Source organism: Lethenteron reissneri, chromosome 31, assembly GCF_015708825.2.
Source record: "Lethenteron reissneri isolate LAM-NWPU_2019-01 chromosome 31, ASM1570882v1, whole genome shotgun sequence".
Taxonomy (NCBI): Eukaryota; Metazoa; Chordata; class Hyperoartia; order Petromyzontiformes; family Petromyzontidae; genus Lethenteron; species Lethenteron reissneri.
Genome location: NC_083809.1, coordinates 5,721,991 through 5,743,407, shown reverse-complemented (window position 1 = coordinate 5,743,407; position 21,417 = coordinate 5,721,991). Strand labels below are relative to the sequence as shown.

The 21,417-nt window shown below is 52.9% G+C and overlaps 1 protein-coding gene across 2 annotated transcripts in view; it reads left to right on the top strand.

The window, feature by feature from the left end:
- Positions 1-21,417, top strand: part of LOC133349706 (cyclic AMP-responsive element-binding protein 5-like) — a 133,330-nt gene that overhangs the window by 28,808 nt on the left and 83,105 nt on the right. For both annotated transcript variants that reach the window (XM_061563384.1, XM_061563383.1), the window contains exons 2-3: positions 1,758-1,916; positions 12,209-12,316. In XM_061563384.1, the coding sequence (XP_061419368.1) occupies positions 1,770-1,916; positions 12,209-12,316 (255 nt within the window). In that variant the 5' untranslated portion in view covers positions 1,758-1,769. The remainder of the gene's footprint in view (positions 1-1,757; positions 1,917-12,208; positions 12,317-21,417) is intronic.

Sequence of the window (21,417 nt, the reverse complement as noted above, 5' to 3'; positions counted from 1 at the left end):
GGGTGCGCAGGTACACATTTAAGGTCGCGCCACGGCCACGTCGCCAACGCTGCCCGCCGCCTGCATCCATGCCAGCCTCAATGGGTGCTCGCTAACAGCTCTTACCCCAGCATTCTACGGGGGGGGGCGAAACGGGGCATGTGTTTGTCCTTGTCCATCGCTTAGAGGCGCACACATGTATTGCCTTTATCTCTCTCCCCGTGGTCGCGTGGATTTTTCTCTGGGGTTCCTCCGGTTTTCCCCCTCCACATTTAGAATCGACATCACACGTTCTGAGTATTTGGCTACTGCTATATATGCCCACACGATAAGCCGCCCTTCTTTGCGCTGTCATTTGCGTTAGCCAGGTCGCTTCTGTAAAATAGCTACATGGCTCGGTGGGCCCTACCTGGCAAAATAAACACACACACACACAGGACTTTGCGTCAGCAATAGCCCCGTTGCGGACGTACGCACGGAACCATCCACGCACGCACTCACACGAACATTGGCGCTCGCGCGCCAAACGGACAACCGCATCCCACTGGCGATTCTTTTTCTATTTCTGTGGCTTGAGGAAGAGCCGCCACCGTGGGGGGCGGGGGGGGGGGTCTCCTCGGTGACCCTCCCCCCCTCCTTGTGTCGGCTGTGGCATTTGCGCCGAGCAGCCCGGTCAAAGCCAAAAGAGGTGGGGGGGGGGGGGGTTGGTGGGGGGTCAGATGGCGAGCGCAAATCCGCATTAAGTGCGCAATGCAGAGCAAACAAGTGTGACTGCGTGCGCGGGACCAGCGGCCACGACACGGCGAGCGATCGATCCGCTTGCCCCGTCGCGATTGGTCGTCGCAACTCTGCGACGATGCGTTAAACTAAAACTAAACCACGTTTTTTATTTTAGCAGGTAACGCCCACTGAGCTATGCGGCTCTTTTTCACAAGCGATAGCCCGATGAAAGTGGCTCATCACGTGGACATTTATAGCGGCCAAATATTCGAAACGTGTGATGTCGATTCTTGATGTGGAGGGGAAAACCGGAGGACCCGGAGAAAAATCCACGCGACCACGGGGAGAGGGACACGGAAATTCCAAATCTACAGCAGGCGCCAGGGTCGGGATCGAACCCATGACCTCGTGCAAACCAGGCGAGGTCGTTAACATTTCACCACCGCAGCGCCGGGTTGGTGCAGGTCTCTCAAATGCCCCCCCCCCCCCTTTCTGCGTCAGTCCACCCAGTGGTCGATCGGGTTGGTAGGTTGCGTGTAAAGTGGGGAAAAGTGTGGGAACTCCCACGTTTGCCATGGATGTCTGGCCAGCGTGAAAGAGTAGAAAGAGTAGGCCGAATGCCACTCTAGACGGGAGCTCTAGAGCTCTCTAGAGAGTTACCCTCCAGTGGAGGCCATTTTTGCCAGCAGTGATGTGAGCACAGCAATTGCACGGCTGCACCTTTTAACCATTCCAAACCGATGACGTACGCGTACGGTTTTTCTTCTGATTCCGTTCCGGAAGTAAAGAAAGGCCAACGTGCGTACGGCGCAGTCCTTGGCGCCCGGCGACCGCAGACGGAGCGGTCGCGCTGCTACGGTTCGAGTAAAACGAACGCCGTGCACGAGACTCGGGCGGTGAAACGGGACCCCCCCCCCCCCCACCATGTGACCCTGCAACTTGCTCGACGTCGTCGGAACGGCAAAGGAGGGCAGGGCGGGGGTAGAGGTAGCGGTGTCATTAAGGCTGCGAATTTTCATACGTGTCCTGGTGATCTTGTCCTCCTCCCTGCTGCTCAGGCTGAGTGCGGCATGGACTACAGCCACAGCCCAGTGCCGGGCTCCCTGCCGGGGTACATGCACCTCCCCAACAGCCAGCCCATGGGCGGCGGGGGCGCGCCAGCTTCGGTGCACGCGGTCCACAGCAACCCCGCCATGCCTCCGCACCACTCCATGCATGTAAGTACTCGTGTAATAAACCTTCTTGAGACGGCTTCCGGAATCAGTCCTTTTTATTTTCAACTTCCACAGTTACACTTCACACACTCCCCGTTGCTGACAGACAACGGAGAGAGGGCAGACTTCCCGCTAAGTCCCCACCGCGCACGTGGCACCCAGAGCCCCCGTACGCGCGTGACTCCTCTCTCTTTTAATCCCTTCGTCACGTGGTACCCCCCAGCCAATCCTCCGTAGACAGCGTTGACCGTTCCCGATGGTTCCCTGTCAATCCCGGGACCACGCCTCTGATCCGGCTCCCCATTTGCTGAGGCCCCGATTGGCCAGGCCAATCACCCCTGCTAACATGCCGTGATCACGCCGAGGCCATGCTCCCTGGCTCATCCCTTATTGGCTACAAAGCGGGACTGGCAAGCCAATCCCCACGTGAACCCTCTATGGCTGTTATTACACTCGCAAGGATGCGCGTGCATGCGTGCGTACGTACGTACGTACGTATTCGCGCGGTTACACTTCTGTCGCACCGCCGTTATGTACGTGGGCCAAACTTGTTAATCGGAGGTGCGTGGGGGGGGGGGGGGGAACGAATAAAAAAGGAGTTCTAAAGAAATGAGTTTGTCAATCCTAGGGGATTTAAAAGTGCATAGCTCCAAAGCGCCTCCCTAATATCGGCAGGAGGCAGAGCGTTCCAGACGGCCGCAGAAGCACATCTGGAAGCGCGCGATGCGGTCACCGCTGCCTTTGTTCGATGATCAGTAGCCAAAATTCGATGCTGCTACGAGGATGACCGGAAGATTCTTCCCCGCCTCCACCCCCTCCGTGTGTCGCCTGTAACAGACTGTTGGGGCGAGTGTTGTTAGCGAGTAGCACCTATGAAGGCCGGCACGATAGGTGGGGGTATGTGGGGGAGGTGTGGCTAGCACCAATCCCCCGGTCGTCCTTCTTTCCCAAGAACACAGCCGATCGGCTAAAGTAGAGGTGGGGGAGGCACAGGATGGGTTTGGACAGCGCCGTCGTTATCGGGGTCCACAGGCACCGGAGTTCACAGGTCGTTGGGGACGGGGAGGTGTGGGGGTGGCACCAGGCGCGATACCGAGGCCGGTTCAGATAGCGCTTGCTCGCGTTGCGCTAACCGCTGCGCCACCGCTCCCCCCGCCTCCACGGTACACCCACACACACACACGTGCTTTTCAAAGGCATGCAGTGTGGGAGGGCACGCGGCGTGAGCCAGGTGGCGAGCGGTGCGGCTGGCCGGCTCTGTGAGATCTAAGTGCACGTTGTATGTGGTGTGGGCGACTCGCAGTGAGAGCCGTTTCCAGCTTGCCCCTTCACTCGCTGGCGACTGCACGAGGTGCTGGGGTTTTTCTTGTTTTAAATTGTCGCACAAAAAAAAAATCACGATCTTAAGAATAGGTTTGGTACCCTTTCGGGCAATTAAACCGAAGTTTTGTTAAGACGTAGCAATAAAGCTCTTTTTCGCAGATCTCCCGTCGGGGCACGGGGTCAGAACGTTATGACGGACAGTAAAAAACAAAACACAATCGGAGTGCAAAGTAGAGAAAAGGTAAACACTTAGACAGCGGCTGAATGCGACCACATCTCAAGATGCGGCACAGACACCGAACCCCCCCCCCCCCAAACCTTCACCAACCAGTGTTGACCCGCGTGGCGAAGTATGGTCAATCGACACCCCCTCCCCCGCACCCCCACGGACCGACGCGGCGTAAAAAAGCCCTCGTCTATCAGTGGATTGACAAAAAGGAGACTGGAGATTGTTTTCTTCTCGGACGTAAGCACGTTCGTCCAGCAGCGCCTTTACAAAGGGGCTGTGTTGTTGCTGCTGCACGACGGACACACTGGCGATGAAATAAAATGAATGATCGTTTCAAGTGCTTGAAGGCTCGACCTACACCGGGGGATGAAGGAGATTTCATCGGGAGTAACGGGCGGCCTCCTCCGGTTTTAGACGCTCCCCGTTCAAGACGTTTGTATCACGCCGCCGACACGGACCGGCTTGCGACGCAGAGGCTCGGTTGAACGACGCGTCTTCCGACGCGACTCGCGAATGCAACTGGAGCCGAGTGGGGCGTCTGCTTTCCCACGTGGCTTGGCGTGGAGCTTTTTGTTTTTTTCGAGCGTTTTTTTGGTGAATGATTTTCGTCTAAATTTCGATTTAAAGCTTTCGTGACTGCAGGGATTCATCTTCTTGGTTCTTTTGGTAAAGTCACGTGGAAGGGAAAAAAAAAATATGAAACATAATAAAATAATTGTCACGACGTTTCAGCCACGACGTTTCGGCCACAACGCAAGCAGCCGTCCTCAGGTGAAAAACAGGCGCTGTCTTTCCGACAGACCTGTTCTTCACCTGAGGACGGCTGCTTGCGTTGTGGCCGAAACGTCGTGAGAATTGTATTTTATTATGTTTTATTTTTATTATTTTATTATTTCCCTTCTACGTGACTTTACCGAAAGAACCAAGAAGACGCTGTCTTTCCGACAGACCCAGATGCTGTCTTTCCGACAGACCTGTTCTTCACCTGAGGACGGCTGCTTGCGTTGTGGCCGAAACGTCGTGAGAATTGTATTTTATTATGTTTTATTTTTATTATTTTATTATTTCCCTTCTACGTGACTTTACCGAAAGAACTAAGAAGATTTTCGTCTATTTAAAAACCTCGTTGAATACGGCCGATGAGAGTAACAAAAACCAAAGCAAAGCTTCGGCGCGAGTCACGTTTCCGCTGCTTCTACCATCCGCGGGGTAAAATTGGGGTCCGGTTTACGACGACGGGGTTTCCAGGACTCGCATTGTGACGTTGTAAAAGCGGGGGACCGCCTGGGTGTTTCACGTATACCGAGGGAATGCACGCACGCACGCCCATGCAGCAAACGTCACAGTTGGCGGCCTCTTAATTTGCACGTTTGTAAGGGTCGGGGATGAGAGGACCGCATGTTAACGCTTGAAGCCCTCTAACCGTGGGTGAGAAATGCAGTTTCGGTTACACAACGATATGACAAACGCCTGTGACGACCGCACCAAAAAACGTTCGTATTTTCAAATTCGAGTAAAAGCCGTCGGGGGGGTGGGGGGGGGGATAAGTGAAACCTCCGACATTACCTTTGCGGAAAAGGGACAAAATCGAATATGTTAAAGAGATATAATATAAAATATCAGCAAAACATTACGAAGGGATGGGGTTAGAATACAAACATTGTCATAAACGCTTGTAAAACACAACCACAACAACAACATCTAATTTTAAATGAATAAAATAAGCCAATTGATAAAACATAAAAAAAATCCCCAAAAAAACATCTTTCGCGGAAAACTGACGACAAAGAAAACCCGTTTGTATTTTAAAGCAACACAACACTGCCATACTCACAACCAACACTGCCATACTCGCAAATAACACTGCCATACTCGCAACCAACACTGCCATACTCACAACCAACACTGCCATACTCGCAACCAACACTGCCATACTCGCAACCAACACTGCCATACTCGCAACCAACACTGCCATACTCGCAACCAACACTGCCATACTCGCAACCAACACTGCCATACTCGCAACCAACACTGCCATACTCGCAACCAACACTGCCATACTCGCAACCAACACTGCCATACTCGCAACCAACACTGCCATACTCGCAACCACACTGCCATACTCGCAACCACACTGCCATACTCGCAACCAACACTGCCATACTCGCAACCAACACTGCCATACTCGCAACCAACACTGCCATACTCGCAACCAACACTGCCATACTCGCAACCAACACTGCCATGCTCGCAACCAACACTGCCATACTCGCAACCAACACTGCCATACTCGCAACCAACACTGCCATACTCGCAACCAACACTGCCATACTCGCAACCAACACTGCCATACTCGCAACCAACACTGCCATACTCGCAACCAACACTGCCATGCTCGCAACCAACACTGCCATGCTCGCAACCAACACTGCCATACTCGCAACCAACACTGCCATACTTACAACCAACACTGCCATACTCGCAACCAACACTGCCATACTCGCAACCAACACTGCCATACTCGCAACCAACACTGCCATGCTCGCAACCAACACTGCCATGCTCACAACCAACACTGCCATACTCGCAACCAACACTGCCATACTCGCAACCAACACTGCCATACTCGCAACCAACACTGCCATACTCGCAACCAACACTGCCATGCTCGCAACCAACACTGCCATGCTCGCAACCAACACTGCCATGCTCGCAACCAACACTGCCATACTCGCAACCAACACTGCCATACTCGCAACCAACACTGCCATACTCGCAACCAACACTGCCATACTCGCAACCAACACTGCCATACTCGCAACCAACACTGCCATGCTCACAACCAACACTGCCATACTCGCAACCAACACTGCCATGCTCGCAACCAACACTGCCATGCTCGCAACCAACACTGCCATGCTCGCAACCAACACTGCCATACTCGCAACCAACACTGCCATACTCACAACCAACACTGCCATACTCGCAACCAACACTGCCATACTCGCAACCAACACTGCCATACTCGCAACCAACACTGCCATACTCACAACCAACACTGCCATGCTCACAACCAACACTGCCATTCTCACAACCAACACTGCCATACTCGCAACCAACACTGCCATACTCGCAACCAACACTGCCATACTCGCAACCAACACTGCCATGCTCGCAACCAACACTGCCATGCTCGCAACCAACACTGCCATACTCGCAACCAACACTGCCATACTCGCAACCAACACTGCCATACTCGCAACCAACACTGCCATACTCGCAACCAACACTGCCATACTCGCAACCAACACTGCCATACTCGCAACCAACACTGCCATACTCGCAACCAACACTGCCATACTCGCAACCAACACTGCCATGCTCACAACCAACACTACCATACTCGCAACCAACACTGCCATACTCGCAACCAACACTGCCATACTCGCAACCAACACTGCCATACTCACAACCAACACTGCCATACTCGCAACCAACACTGCCATGCTCACAACCAACACTACCATACTCGCAACCAACACTGCCATACTCGCAACCAACACTGCCATACTCGCAACCAACACTGCCATACTCACAACCAACACTGCCATACTCGCAACCAACACTGCCATACTCGCAACCAACACTACCATACTCGCAACCAACACTGCCATACTCGCAACCAACACTGCCATACTCGCAACCAACACTGCCATACTCGCAACCAACACTGCCATACTCGCAACCAACACTGCCATACTCGCAACCAACACTGCCATACTCGCAACCAACACTGCCATACTCGCAACCAACACTGCCATACTCGCAACCAACACTGCCATGCTCGCAACCAACACTGCCATACTCGCAACCAACACTGCCATACTCGCAACCAACACTGCCATGCTCGCAACCAACACTGCCATACTCGCAACCAACACTGCCATACTCGCAACCAACACTGCCATACTCGCAACCAACACTGCCATACTCGCAACCAACACTGCCATACTCGCAACCAACACTGCCATACTCGCAACCAACACTGCCATACTCGCAACCAACACTGCCATACTCGCAACCAACACTGCCATACTCACAACCAACACTGCCATACTCGCAACCAACACTGCCATGCTCGCAACCAACACTGCCATTCTCGCAACCAACACTGCCATACTCGCAACCAACACTGCCATACTCGCAACCAACACTGCCATACTCGCAACCAACACTGCCATACTCGCAACCAACACTGCCATGCTCGCAACCAACACTGCCATGCTCACAACCAACACTGCCATGCTCGCAACCAACACTGCCATACTCGCAACCAACACTGCCATACTCGCAACCAACACTGCCATACTCGCAACCAACACTGCCATACTCGCAACCAACACTGCCATGCTCGCAACCAACACTGCCATGCTCGCAACCAACACTGCCATACTCGCAACCAACACTGCCATACTCGCAACCAACACTGCCATGCTCACAACCAACACTGCCATGCTCGCAACCAACACTGCCATACTCGCAACCAACACTGCCATACTCGCAACCAACACTGCCATACTCGCAACCAACACTGCCATACTCGCAACCAACACTGCCATACTCGCAACCAACACTGCCATACTCGCAACCAACACTGCCATACTCGCAACCAACACTGCCATACTCGCAACCAACACTGCCATACTCGCAACCAACACTGCCATACTCGCAACCAACACTGCCATACTCGCAACCAACACTGCCATACTCGCAACCAACACTGCCATACTCGCAACCAACACTGCCATGCTCGCAACCAACACTGCCATACTCGCAACCAACACTGCCATACTCGCAACCAACACTGCCATACTCGCAACCAACACTGCCATACTCGCAATCAACACTGCCATACTCGCAACCAACACTGCCATACTCGCAATCAACACTGCCATACTCGCAACCAACACTGCCATACTCGCAATCAACACTGCCATACTCGCAACCAACACTGCCATACTCGCAACCAACACTGCCAATAGCAGGGGCACCTTTGTACGGACAGCCAGAAGACTGATTGATTGTGGGGAGGGGGGTCCTGCCAGTTTTGAAGGTGGCGCAGGGCAACCCACGTGCCCCTCCACACTGCACCCATTTGTTCAGTGGCACACGGCACGCGCGCGCGCGCACCTGCACAAGCAACGCGCTGTCGTCTCTGAAGCTGGCATGCATTAGGCGACCCACCCCGGCTAATGCGCACCACTTGCACACGGCGTAAATAAATAAATAAACAAATCCCGAGAGCGGCCACACAGACAAAGATCCCCCGTATAGCCTTTAACGGGCCGTCTGGCAGGATGGGGGGGGGGGCAAGCGCTGTGTCATGCGTTAGCGCGAGCGGGCACGTCTGTGAACGGTGGTGTGGTGTGGCCGCCACCACGCCTCCCTCCCCTCCCCCCGGCCGCCTTTGTCTCCCCGGTGCTGATGTGTTATTGCACACCCACACCAGGTGCTGCCTTTTTAGGGCCGAGTCGACCTAGGGGGAAGGCCCGGGAACTGTATATTTTTATTTTAACCCACTTGCATACAGACGCACGCATGGGCACACACACACAGAGCAAAGCAAATCGAGGTAAGGAGGGAAATTTATAAATAAACTGGGCGAGCCAACAGCCCGATACGGTGAAAACTACCGGCGTGAACGCGAGGCAAACACAAGGAGTTGACTTTGAGTGTTTTTTTTGGTTGCAATTTGATCTCGGGTCTCTCCTCGGGAAGAGGGCTCATAAATCACCGCGGTTTGAAATGTGCCATGTCCCGTCTCCTCCCGCGCCGAGACTTTGCTAGACGGGAGTCCGTTGCCTGCTGGAAACGGCAGTAGCAGCAGCAGCATCTACAGCAGCTGCAGCAGCAGCTTATGCAGTAGCAGCAGCTACAGCAGCAGCTACAGCAGCAGTAGCAGCAGCTGCAGCAGCAGCATCTACAGCAGTAGCAGCTACATCAGCATCTACAGCAGCTACATCAGCAGCTATAGCAGTAGCAGCCGCAGCAGCAGCTGCAGCAGCAGAAACTACAGCAGCAGCAGCAGCAGCTACAGCAGCAGTAGCCGCAGCAGCAGCTACAGCAGCTACAGCAGCAGCTACAGCTACAGCAGCTACAGCAGCAGCAGCTACAGCCGCAGCAGCTGCAGCAGCTACAGCTACAGCAGCTACAGCAGTAGCTACAGCAGCAGCTACAGCCGCAGCAGCAGCTACAGCTACAGCAGCTACAGCAGTAGCTACAGCAGCAGCTGCAGCAGCAGCAGCAGCTACAGCAGCTACAGCAGTAGCAGCTGCAGCAGCAGCAGCTACAGCAGCAGCAGCTACAGCAGCAGCAGCCGCAGCAGCGTCAAGAAAGCGGAGAGCGTCTGTGGTGCAGGGAAGGGAGAGGTGATCTGGGATGTTGGAGGGGGGTAGGGGGGGGGGCAGCCGGGGCGGGGGGGGAGGCTGGTAAAACGAGACACCTCTGAATTCTCCAAAGCGTAGCGTTTTGGGACCGCTCGTCGTAACAGGAAACCGATTTTTTTTTTCTTGAGGAGCTGTGAGCGAAGGGAAAAGTACGTAGCGCCCGCCCGCCCGCCCATCCGCGCTTTCGCTTAAACGCAACGGCGGACGCACGCGTCTCTCGCTGCGTTGGGTTTTTGGCCGGCCGTGCCCCACCAGCGGCCTCCCCGACTCTCCGCCGTCGTGGTGACATCATTCCGGGGGGGGGGTGGGTCGCGGTGACATCACCCGGAGTGTTCTAGAAACGCAATCGGCGGGGAGCGGCTTGGGCAGGGCACGGTCATGGGGAGAAGAGGGGAACAGACGACGGCCGGGGGATGGAACGTGGCGGCGACCGGACGGGACGGTCTCTCGCTCGAGGGAGGAGATGGAGCAGGTGCCGGGTGGATCGCAGCGTCTTAGCGAGCGGTGGCCGGCGCCGGTAGCTTTCATCCAGTGGTGGGATTAGCCTTTTGCTGCTGCTGCTGATGATGGTGGTAACCGAGTGTCGTTCGGCACGACGTCCGACGTTTCGCTCCAGCCGCTTGGAGCTTTTGCAGTGTCTGGCCGATGCGCCAGGCGGGTGGCGCGAAACGTCGGACATCGTACCAGAACGGCGCGCGCGGTACAGACTGAAAACACATCGGAGAGCCCACATGCCGGTTTGAAGTGGCCCAAAGCCCCGCCCACTGCCACCCCCCTCTGTAAGAGTATAATTATTCGCAATGATTACAATTATTCCAGTCAAATAAAATGAAGCTGACGAACCTAATATTTAACTTCCTGCCGTTAGTTGCGTGTTGTTTTTGCCAACGACGAGTTGCCACCTTCTCCACTGCGGTCCCAAAAAAAAAATATCCGGAAGCGCAATTTCTCGGTGGGCGCTCGGTCTGCGATGGACGGGGGCCGCGCTGCCGCTCTTATCGCGATTGGAAGTCCAACACGGGGACCGGTCGGTCACCAGCTCACGGTACAAATCAGAATCGGAATCTGTCGTGAATCGGAACCGTTATTTAGACCGTGGGGAGGAATCCAATGAGCCTATGAAGCTTTTTTATTTTTTATTTTTCAACAAGATGTCCAGTATGGGCGGGCTCGTCAGCGAGTTACAACAAAAACAAACAATGAAAAAAAAATAAACGATCGGAGCGCTAAATCAATTCCTGCCACCCGACCGAACGCAGAGGCCAATTTCTGGACTGTCCTGGTCACAGCTGGGCAGGTGGCAACCCGACTGTGAACGCCGACTTCATGAAGCCAGGTTCATGTTAACGAAGAACCGCATTCACAGCGCACACGTGTCACGCGTTGTGTCTAATTGGGCAAGGTAGCGTGTTGAGTGCAGCTTCGTATGCCTGCGAGACCTGGAAATTTGAAAAACGACCGACTGGGACAAGATTTTGGCGTTCGAAATGTACTGCTACAGAAGGATTACTGCACGTAAGCTGGACCCAAAGAGTGAGCGACGTAGAAGTGAAAAGAAAAAGGTGGCACATAGAAGAAGGACCTGATGATGCAGGCAGTGACGAAAAGGAAACTGGGCACTATTTGTACGCATGTATATATATAGGATGGACAACGACAAGAAAATAAAAAATGTGGTGTTTTTGTTATTCCGAAAAATGGAAGGCACCAAAAAGAGAGGAAGACCGAACAGAGAACGGGTTGACGACAACATCGTAAGAGCTTGGTGCCAGAAAGATGTGGCCACTACTTGAGCACATTGGCGCACTACAAGACAGATGAGGGTGGAAACAAATGACGAAATGTGCAGTGGACTACCCATGGACCGTGATGATGATGGGGTTGGGGGACGGGACGGAGGGGTGGGGGGTGATGGGATAGGAGGGAGGGGGGATGGGATAGGGGGGTATTTAGGTGCAGGCCAACAGAAGTGCACATCTTGCACAGTCGCGGCTCAATTATTGAATTGCTAAACCCGGCGATTCGGTGTCACGCCGTGCAATTAAACCCACAGCGGCACCGCGTAGAGCGCACGCTGCTCCGGGCACAGGTGTTGTGGCGGTCGCGTGGTGGCCGCGTGGCGGTCGCGATCAAGAGAAACCCCCCCAATTGTTGACGTTTGTGGGTTTGGAATGTTGATTCCCACCCCCCCCCTCCGCTATGGTCAGTCTCAGGGCTGCCAAGCGGGGATTAAAGCCGCGTTGGTTTCGACGTCGTTCGTACGAAGCTTTGCCCATTGTCGTCTCGCTGCGATGCAGATGAACCGAGGAGTGGGGATGATGCAGAACGTGCCGGGGATGCACGGCGCCCACATGAACTCTGCGTGCCCGCCGACCCCTCCGCACAACCACTCCGAGGCCAAGATGGTGAGTGCCTTGCCCCGCGCCCGCCCCCCCCCCTCCTCTCTCTCGTTCCCCTCCGCGATCGTCGTCCTCCTTCCTTACGGTCGACCGCGAAGCTTCATCTGCAGTAGGGGGGCGGGGGCGGGCCGAGAGCTCCGTCTTGCAAGAAGCTTGGTCAAGTCCGGTGACCGTCGGCGGAATGTGAAACCGCCTGGTGGGCGGTTTTCCTTCAGCTGTTCCCTGCGACGACGTACACGCGCGCACGCAAACGCGCACACACGCGCGCACGCACACGCGCACACACACGCGCACACACACGCACACACGCGCACACGCGCGCACACGCACGCACACACACGTGCGGGGTGAGAGTGGGAGCAGTGTTGTATCGAGACTCATCGTACGTCGTTGTGTTTGTTTAAAGTTTGTTTAACGTTGTCTGAGTCGTGTTGCCCCCTCCCCCGTCTCCCCCGTGCCCCCCTAGCCCCCCGTGCCCCCCACCCACCCCCATCGCACCCCGTCGCTGGCACAAGTTCATAACGCAGCTGCGAAGGTCAGGGGGTTCTGGCCGCTCGCCGCGTACGAGACTCGTGTGTGACTCGCTTGAAGGGTGTGTCGCGGGAACTGACACGGAAATCAAGGGAAAAGGGTCCGACGTGGCGATGGATTTGAGTGCCATGACGAAGGGCCGTCGCCCGAAACGTCGCCGATCACATGTTTGTTTTTGTTCTTTCTCTTTGAAGGCCGCCGGCGTTGTTGACGAGTGCGTTTCGCGTTTTTTTTCTCTTTGTTACATGCGTTTGTGCACCATTTGCCAACGCAGCAGCAACAGCAGCATCGCCACCAAATGATTTGTTTAATTTAGACTCGGCGATGGCGGGGGGGTGTAATACACGGGTTCTACCCCCAGCTCCAAACCAGCTCGTCAGTGCGACCTTGACACTGGTCCTCACCGCACGAGCCAACTAGACACTAACCCTACGAGTGTCTCGCTTGAGTTAAACTGACCCACGACCTCCTGGCAAGACAGGAGGGCGTGGGTTCGATCCCGACCCTTGACGCCCATTGTATATTTGGAGTTTGCGTGTCTCTCTCTCTCATCATCATCATCACGATGGCTAGGAGATGTTAACGACCTCGCCTGGTATGCAGGAGGTCGTCGGTTCGATCCCAACCCTGACGCCTGCTGCTCTCTCCCCCGTGGTCACGTGGATTTTTCTCCGGGTCCTCCGGTTTTTCCCTTCCACGGTTAGCATCAACGTACGTATAGGCTGCTGTAAATTTATACGTGACAAGCCACTTTGTTGAGCTGTCATTTGTGGCCAGGTCGCCTCTGAAAAACTAGATACCAGCCATAAGTGGTAAGCCTGACCACGCTAGCCAGCTGTAACCTCTATCCAACCAGACACCCGCTGTCGTTGGGTCGTGAGCGGAAGTCGAACTCGGGGTCGCCGGGTTCGTAGCGCCAACCGCTACAACCACCGCTGCCCACAACGCCGTTGCACATGGGCATGTAGTGTGGGAGCGCATGAGTTGTCGTTCCAGCACGTGTAGGTGACCGGATGTACGGAGCTATGTCCGGCTCCCCAGCGTAATCACGACTCCCACCTCTTTCACGACGTTTGGCCAGCGCGGAAGAGTAGGCCAAGTAACCCCGCAACAACATTTACAATTCGAGTATCTGTGAAAAAGTTATTTTTCACAGATGTCCAGTACGATGCACTTCCGCCAGCAGCGGCGTGAGCAGGCAGTTGCGGGGCTGCCCCCCCCCCCAACCCCCGTGCCTCTCACGATCTCGTCACGCCCGAGAGCTTCTGTGCGGGCTACGAGAGTCCGAAGTGCCACGCTGGCCAAGTGCCCGCGGCATAGTGCAGCGCAACGATGGATTTTCCTTCCCACACCGTACGTAGCCCCCCCCCCCCCACCACTCGCAGCAGCCTATAACACTGGTTATGCACGGCGGTCAGCCATCTCTCGGCCCTGCTTGGCTTCCCCGAGGTCTTGACGGGATCGGGCGCCGCTTAGCGTGATTAGGTCGCAGATAAACGGGGGTCAATAGGTTAATTTTATATATACTAGCTTATATACCTGGCATTGCCCAGGCCAAAAAAATATGTCAAAACTACTTTTAAAAATCTAACAGCAGTGCATACTGACTGTGGGGGTACCTGCTATCACTACAGTAGTACATGCTGACTCTATAGCAGTATTTATCGACTCTATAGCACAAAGCACTCGCCTGACAGTGGCGTGGTGAGGCTTAGTCCCGTGCAGAGCCTTCGGCCTCGCTTAGATTGTCCAGCCGGCCGAGGTGGCACCTTGGCAGGTTGGGGCTGGGCTGCTACCCCTGACCATCCCCCCAGCCACGATCTCCCCAGCCGCTCTGCAGAAATATCTACGGTCTATAGTGGTAGCATCTACCGACTGTATAGTAGTAACTGCATGCATCAGGTTGGGGGGGACATTACACAGTGAAGAATTTACCTGAGCGTTTAGTGTATTTTTATAGCGTTTTTAACGCGAAAGAAAATGTCCCCCTCACTCCCACCGAAGGCGTGCGACTTGGCATGGGCCACCCCCCCCCCCCCCCCCCCACGAAAGGCGCGTGAGTTGGTACGGTCGTGCGCGCGTCATAACAAACAAAGAAATAAATAATACGCCGGTGCACAGAAATTGCACAAAATCGCTAATTAAACTAATTTAAAGTTGACGGATGTGAAAAATGAATAGCGCTTGCTCACAGCAGGACTTACGGCGTGGTACCTGGCTATTTTTATTTTACGTATACCCCACCGTTGGAGAGGCAAATCCTTCGCAAAGTGTGCGAACACACACAAACCCACACACAAATTTAGACTTTTTTTTATATAGATTATCAGTTATTTTTATGCCGTCAGCAGGAGTAAATTTACTGTTTGACAAAGGAGAAGGCCACTTGGCCAAATGTTGGTCGAGATAAAAAGAAAACCCGTCGTCATTCCTCGTGATTAATTATTTATACGTTTACTTGAGAGCAAAGTTCGTCGGCTTGAACGTCAAGATCTATCTTTTCACACACACAAAATAAATATATATATGTTTTTTATTAAAACGAACGGTTAAACTTTTGCACGAGTTGAAGTGTAAACCTCTCACGGCCCTGCCTGCCGCTCCTGTTGATGGCTGGGCGGCGGAAACCTTCATCGAAGTGTTATAATTGTTTTACTTTCATCAACGGCGGTTGCAAATCTCGCCGTCATAATAAATACCGTTTTAAATAGCCGTACGCCAGCTTCTCTCGCTCGCGTCATGCGTGTAACGTTATTTTGGACAGCTTCCTACAACATTTATATTCTGCATAATACTCGTTGTTTATTATTTTCTTGTTATTATTACTACAGCTTATTGTTATTCATTATGTATTCGCCATGTTTATACAATTACTCTGCTTGTGTCCTGTGCAGCCCCTGTAAAACCCTCCCTCCCCTTGTAGTATGCTCAGCCATTTTGGCCGGGTCACCATCGAAAAAGAGCTTCTCTGCTTTATGAGCCTTGCCCAAAATAAACTGTATCGTACGACCTGGCGAGCTAAGATCCATTCCCGGCTCACGGCCAACGTCGGTGACGATTATCCGAACCGGTTATGTGCCTCGCCGAGGTTGACTCGACCTTAAACGAGGACCTGGTGCAGTGTGTGAACATCACCATGAGGGAGACAAAGGCGGTCTTTAGGCGTGATTCCGTGCCATAATCGCACCCTCGTGTGCCGTGTCGGCCTTCATAGGTGCTCGTGAACAACACTTGCCCCGGTGGTCTGTTAAGGTTATAGGGGAGGGGGGGATCTTTGTCTTTGTTTATGCCCAACAGAGGTATCTGAAAGTCTTATTCGGCCCCTTAGCAAGGCAAAGTTATTCCACCCCTTGCACTCGCAGGAGTTTGAGATGAGTAATTTGCGCGTTAACTCTGCGTTGAAAATATTGACAAAAATATTTACCGTCGACGAACGTGTAAAAGAGTAAATATTTTTATAACAGAAAATAGTTTCAGGGATGTGCAGCGAATTATCGATTCAAATAAATCATTGCGCTTGCAGACACGTGCATATCGCGTCGCGAGTGCGGACTATCGATTATATTAACAATCGCTGCTAATTATTGGCAGACAATTACAACAAAAACGATGCGCCGAAGGTTCTGCTTTGCGGAGCGGACAAAACTGTGAAACGCGCGCGAGGCACAAACAAAACTCCCAAAAATCGATGCAGACGAAACGCTGATCAACGAGACAAAAAGCGAACCGCGGATTGTCGAGTGAAGTCTTGTCCGCCGCAGACCGTGACGATCCATCGCTGTGTGTGGGGGGGGGGGTCACGAAATTGTACAGATCCCAAAATACCAAGGCTTCGTTGTTATTTATTTTGAAAGTAGTTAATCCGGGACGGCGCTCTCAGCTGATTCCGGCACTCGCTGTGTCCAGGTCATTTGAGACACTCAACAAAACACCCCGATCCGTTCCCGTCTGCCTCCTCTATCCCATTTTCAAATAGATTAGCAATACCGCCCCGAGTTTCTAATCCACTTCCCTGGCCGTTCCATTCACCCTGCCGCTGCCACCGCCATCGCGTCGCCCGAGCCCGCCTTGTTTGACGAACGCGTTACGTTGTTGATGTAACAAAGGGGGGGGCATCCCTCGTGTCGTCCGTCACCCGTTGGTACCACAGCGAGCTGAAGGCCTAAAAGCATCGGGACAGTTCCACCTGTCGCAGGCTGCTGATAATACTTCGAGAGTTGAAACTCGTAATGATAATAATCGTCGTCGTCGTCGTGATTAAGGCCGTGTTCATGTAGGAAGGAGGGCGGGCAAGTTTGAAAAAAAGAAATCCGCACAACAAAATCATTCACGCGCAAAACTGGAGGAACGTCAACAACATTTTAAGCTGGCGCGGGAGGGTGGGGAAAATATTAATTAAAATAACTCTGTACTTGAGTAACGTCTCCGTCGTGTTGCGGACTCGTCACGCGTGTCACGGGCGACCCGTGTTGCTCGTGACACGTGTGACTGACCGTGCCAACATCAGCGTGGGCTGGCAGCAGATTGAGCAAGGGGTGGGGTAGCGGGGCAACGCCTTCCACTTGAGACAATTTATCGACCCACATTTTGGCCGTTCGGTTTAAAACGTTACACCCAGAACGTTTGGCGAACACCGCCGTAATTGTGGCAAACGTGATATTTTTTTTTCCCATAATAGAGGTGTTTTTCTGGGTTAGATCGCGTGAATATATGAATGTGTCGTTAAACCCGCCACCACCCGACACAGCCAACTAGTAAGGGTTGTCACGTAAACAGAACGTGCAAATAACTGGTGAAGACCGCTTGTGTTGCGATCGAAACGTCGTGGGTTTTTTGCTTTTTTAATTTCAAATTAATTCTTTTTATCTTATTTTTAATATTTAAGGTTTATTTTATTTCTTTTATCATTATTTTTTAATTTTTTCTATTTATGTGACTACCGAAAGAAGCAAGAATATGCAAATTCCCGTTTAGAGCGAGAAATCCCGGCGAATTACACGCTGTGAAGAAGGGCCACTGCCCGAAACGTCGTCTATTTAAAACAAAAATACTTTTTGTTTACTCTTAAAGCTGCGCAGCGTTATTGACGGACGTGTTGAGCGCAGCGGCGGCGGCAGTAGCATCACCAAAACATTTTTAGTTTACCGGCGAATTGCGATTGAGTTTACATCCGTAAATGGCGTAACGGTTGGTGCAGCGCGCTGGAGTTGCGAGCCCAGAGGTCGGCCGGTTCGATTCCACGTCGAAGCAATGGGTGGGTGGGGAGTTTCTTAATACTTCGTGCCGCCCGCCTCTTCTCGTCGTGGTCGCGTGGATCTTTCTCCGGGGCTCTCCGGTTTTTCCCTCCACATTTTAGAATCAACGTTTTTTGCGTTCGGTGTTTAGCCGCTGCTATAGAGTTCCACGTGGCGATAAGCTATCATCTGTGATTAGCCAGGTCACTTCTGAAAAAGAGCTACATGGCTTAGTGGGGCCTGCTCATCCTGCATAATGCACGGGCATAATATGACTTTGAAACCCCCCGCCCACCTCCTACGCATTTCCCATAAATATGCTAAATTCCTCTTGATATGAAAATTATTTTGTCAAGGCGCTCTTCTTCCCCCCTCCAACCCAGCTTAAATATACGCTCCAAGCTTGGTGGTGTTACATTCTTCACCTGAGGACGGCTGCTTGCGTTGTGGCCGAAACGTCGTGAGAAATTATTTATAAAGTTTTATTTTTAGTATTTTATTACTTCCCTTCTACGTGATTTTACCGAAAGAACCAAGAAGAAAAATAAAAATAGTTTAGTCTTAGAGAGTTCGTGTCCACTTCTTCCTTTCTCCTCCCTCCTCCGGCCTCCTTCCTCCTCCTCCCTCCTTCTCCCTCCTCCTTCTTTTTCCTCCCTCCCCCCCCATCTCTCCCTCCTCCACCGTTGAAGGAGCCACAGGGCCACGGTGATTCACCGCGTGGCAATGAGCAGCGGTAATAATCCGCACGTGGATTTTGCGGACGCAAAAACGTTCATGTGCATTGACGACCGTCTCCAGGAAAACATTGCTTGTGGTGTGGGTGAACTCTCCGTGGAGTTGCACTCCAAACAAACCCGAGTCTTGGCCCGGGTTTTGCTTTTTTGTTGAGAGCTCAGAAGAACGTGTTTTCAATTGAACCTGCGCTTTGCGGGTTTTATTCTGTCCTCCGCTCTCGCTCTCACTCTCGCTCGCTCTCGTTCACTGTCAAGGCTCAAATCAAACGTGTACCTTTCAACGCAAGAAGACTGGCAACTGTGCAGGAAATCATAACCACATTGCTTGCCGGCATTTACAGCGAGTGCTCGTGTACGTTTCAGGAAGGTTGATTGACGCGCGATCAGTCGCTCCGGCAAAGTCGTCGTCGTCCCCCGTCTTTTTCTGCCCCCCCACCTCCACCTGCCCCCCCGTCCCCCCCCCACCTTCCCCCGCCCCCCCGCCCCCCCCACCCCCCAGCTCCGTGAAGCGAATTTGCTTTCGGTTGATATCGCACGGGGACGCGACGTCGTGATCGCTCCACTGTTGAATAAGAGGCCTCCGCAACCCACTGCCACCTCCCGCACGCACTGCAACAGCAATCACGAAGACCACAATGCCTCGGTTCGCCGAACGAAAAACACGTTTATGAGCGCGCGATGCGTGCGGGTGACCGTCTTTTATTCGGCGGTTAGCCGAGAGGCGCTGCCGCGAGGTCACGTTTGTCGTCGACTTCTCCACGGGTGGAAGCGAAGCGGCAGGCTGTGCGCGAGCGCACGGCTAAGGTTGCCCCGGGGTGAAGCGGCGGAATCGAGCGCCACTTTCCAATGGAAGGGGTCCCACCCCGGCCAAGTTGGTGGCTTGACGGGGAAATTGAAATTCCGCTGCCCACAGCTGCAAAACGAAGTCGCGGAACGTTGCCACAGCACGGGCTGTGCCAGGAGGCTTTCGCGATCCCCACGGCAATATTTGAGAGAGCGCGACATCCCCTTTGCCCATCCACTGCTGGGTGAATGCCTCCCCATGCCACTGCCACCTCCGCACGGTAACGCCGACGCGGATGGCAACTGTATTTAGTAACCAGCCCCTCGGCCAATCCAACGGTTTGGACATATTTGGGGCCCCTGTGCTCCGTGTTCGTCAGTGGGGCTTTGTTTGGCCATACTTCACCACGCTGGTCCCATGCTCGTCGGTGAAGGGAGCGTGCCAGGACTGGTGTGGATGTCAGTCGCTCACAGTGCAGCGTGCTAAGCACTGCGCCGCCACTCAACGCCTTGTATTTTTTCTTCTTCTTGGTGCTTTTGGTAAAGTCACGTAGAAGGGAAATAATGAAATAATAAAAAGAAAACACATTTTATTATTTCCCTTCTACGTGACTTTACCGAAAAAACCAAGAAGATGAATCCCTGCAGTCACGAAAGCTTTAAATCGAAATTGTAATTTTTCGTGACAAACGATATAATTGTCCAAATTCTAATTGGACAACTATGTAAATGTTAGAAATCTCACAATTAATTCGGCTGGACGTCGTCGTGGGGTTTGGCGAAGGGAACCGGTCTCAGTGTCACGCACGACTGATGTGAGCCATAGCCAGGAATCCAACTCAGGTGGTTGGGTTAATAGTGCAGTGTGCTGTCCGCCGGGCCCCCACCGGTTGTATGTTGTAAACCCATTCCCATTCCGATGACGTACTTGTACGTCAACTAGAATAAAATAACTGTATCGGTACCGAGGCTCCCACAAGTGCATTGTCTTTGTGCTGTTCGCCTTTTGGCGTCCTCTGGTCTAACACTGTTTGAGACGAGGCTCTAAAGAAAGCTGTCTCTGGTGTGGACCAATCAGTTTCAAAGACAATGCATATAATATCAGAGCATGTTTTTTTTTGCATGTTCACCACAAGTATATGTGGTTAATGCAGACATAAATCCTTGAAAAAGGTTTCAGTGTGGTGTTTTAATATCTTAACGTATCTGTTGTATTGCCAGAAAGGGTAAAAAATCTTGATTTGAAGCTTTCGTGGCTGCAGGAATCCATACTCTTTGCTTCTTTCGCTAAAGTCACGTAGGTATAAAATAAGGGTAAAACCTATTCTTTTGGCTTGTGGCACAGTTTGGCGCCAGCTTCGGCAGAGTGTGGTCACGTCGCTGCAGTTCTCTGCGGTGAGTGGCAATGACTTAGAATACGACGGCTCTGCGCGCCTCTAAATCAAACTAATGCCAAGCCGCTTCCTCGTCCCGAGGATCGGCAGTGAACGGGAACAACCCTGCAACCCTGTAACGTGACGCGGAGACCCACAATGTCGATCACTTGTGGTGGGGGAAGAGACACTAAAAGAACCGTGAGCTCACCCACACGTGTGTATAATGTGCGTAAGCTAGGGGAAGGCTATTATTGTACATGTGCGAGTATTGTTATTTTCCCATTGAAAGACAATGGGTTTATTTATTTTTTCTTTCCCAAAAAACAAAATAATATCAACAGCGCCGGAGTGTGTCCCGTCGACAACGGACAGCCGGCCGGGTGCCTCGGCGGTAGAGCAAGCGGCTCACAAACCACGTTTGGGGGGGTTGACTCGGGCCCATCATCACC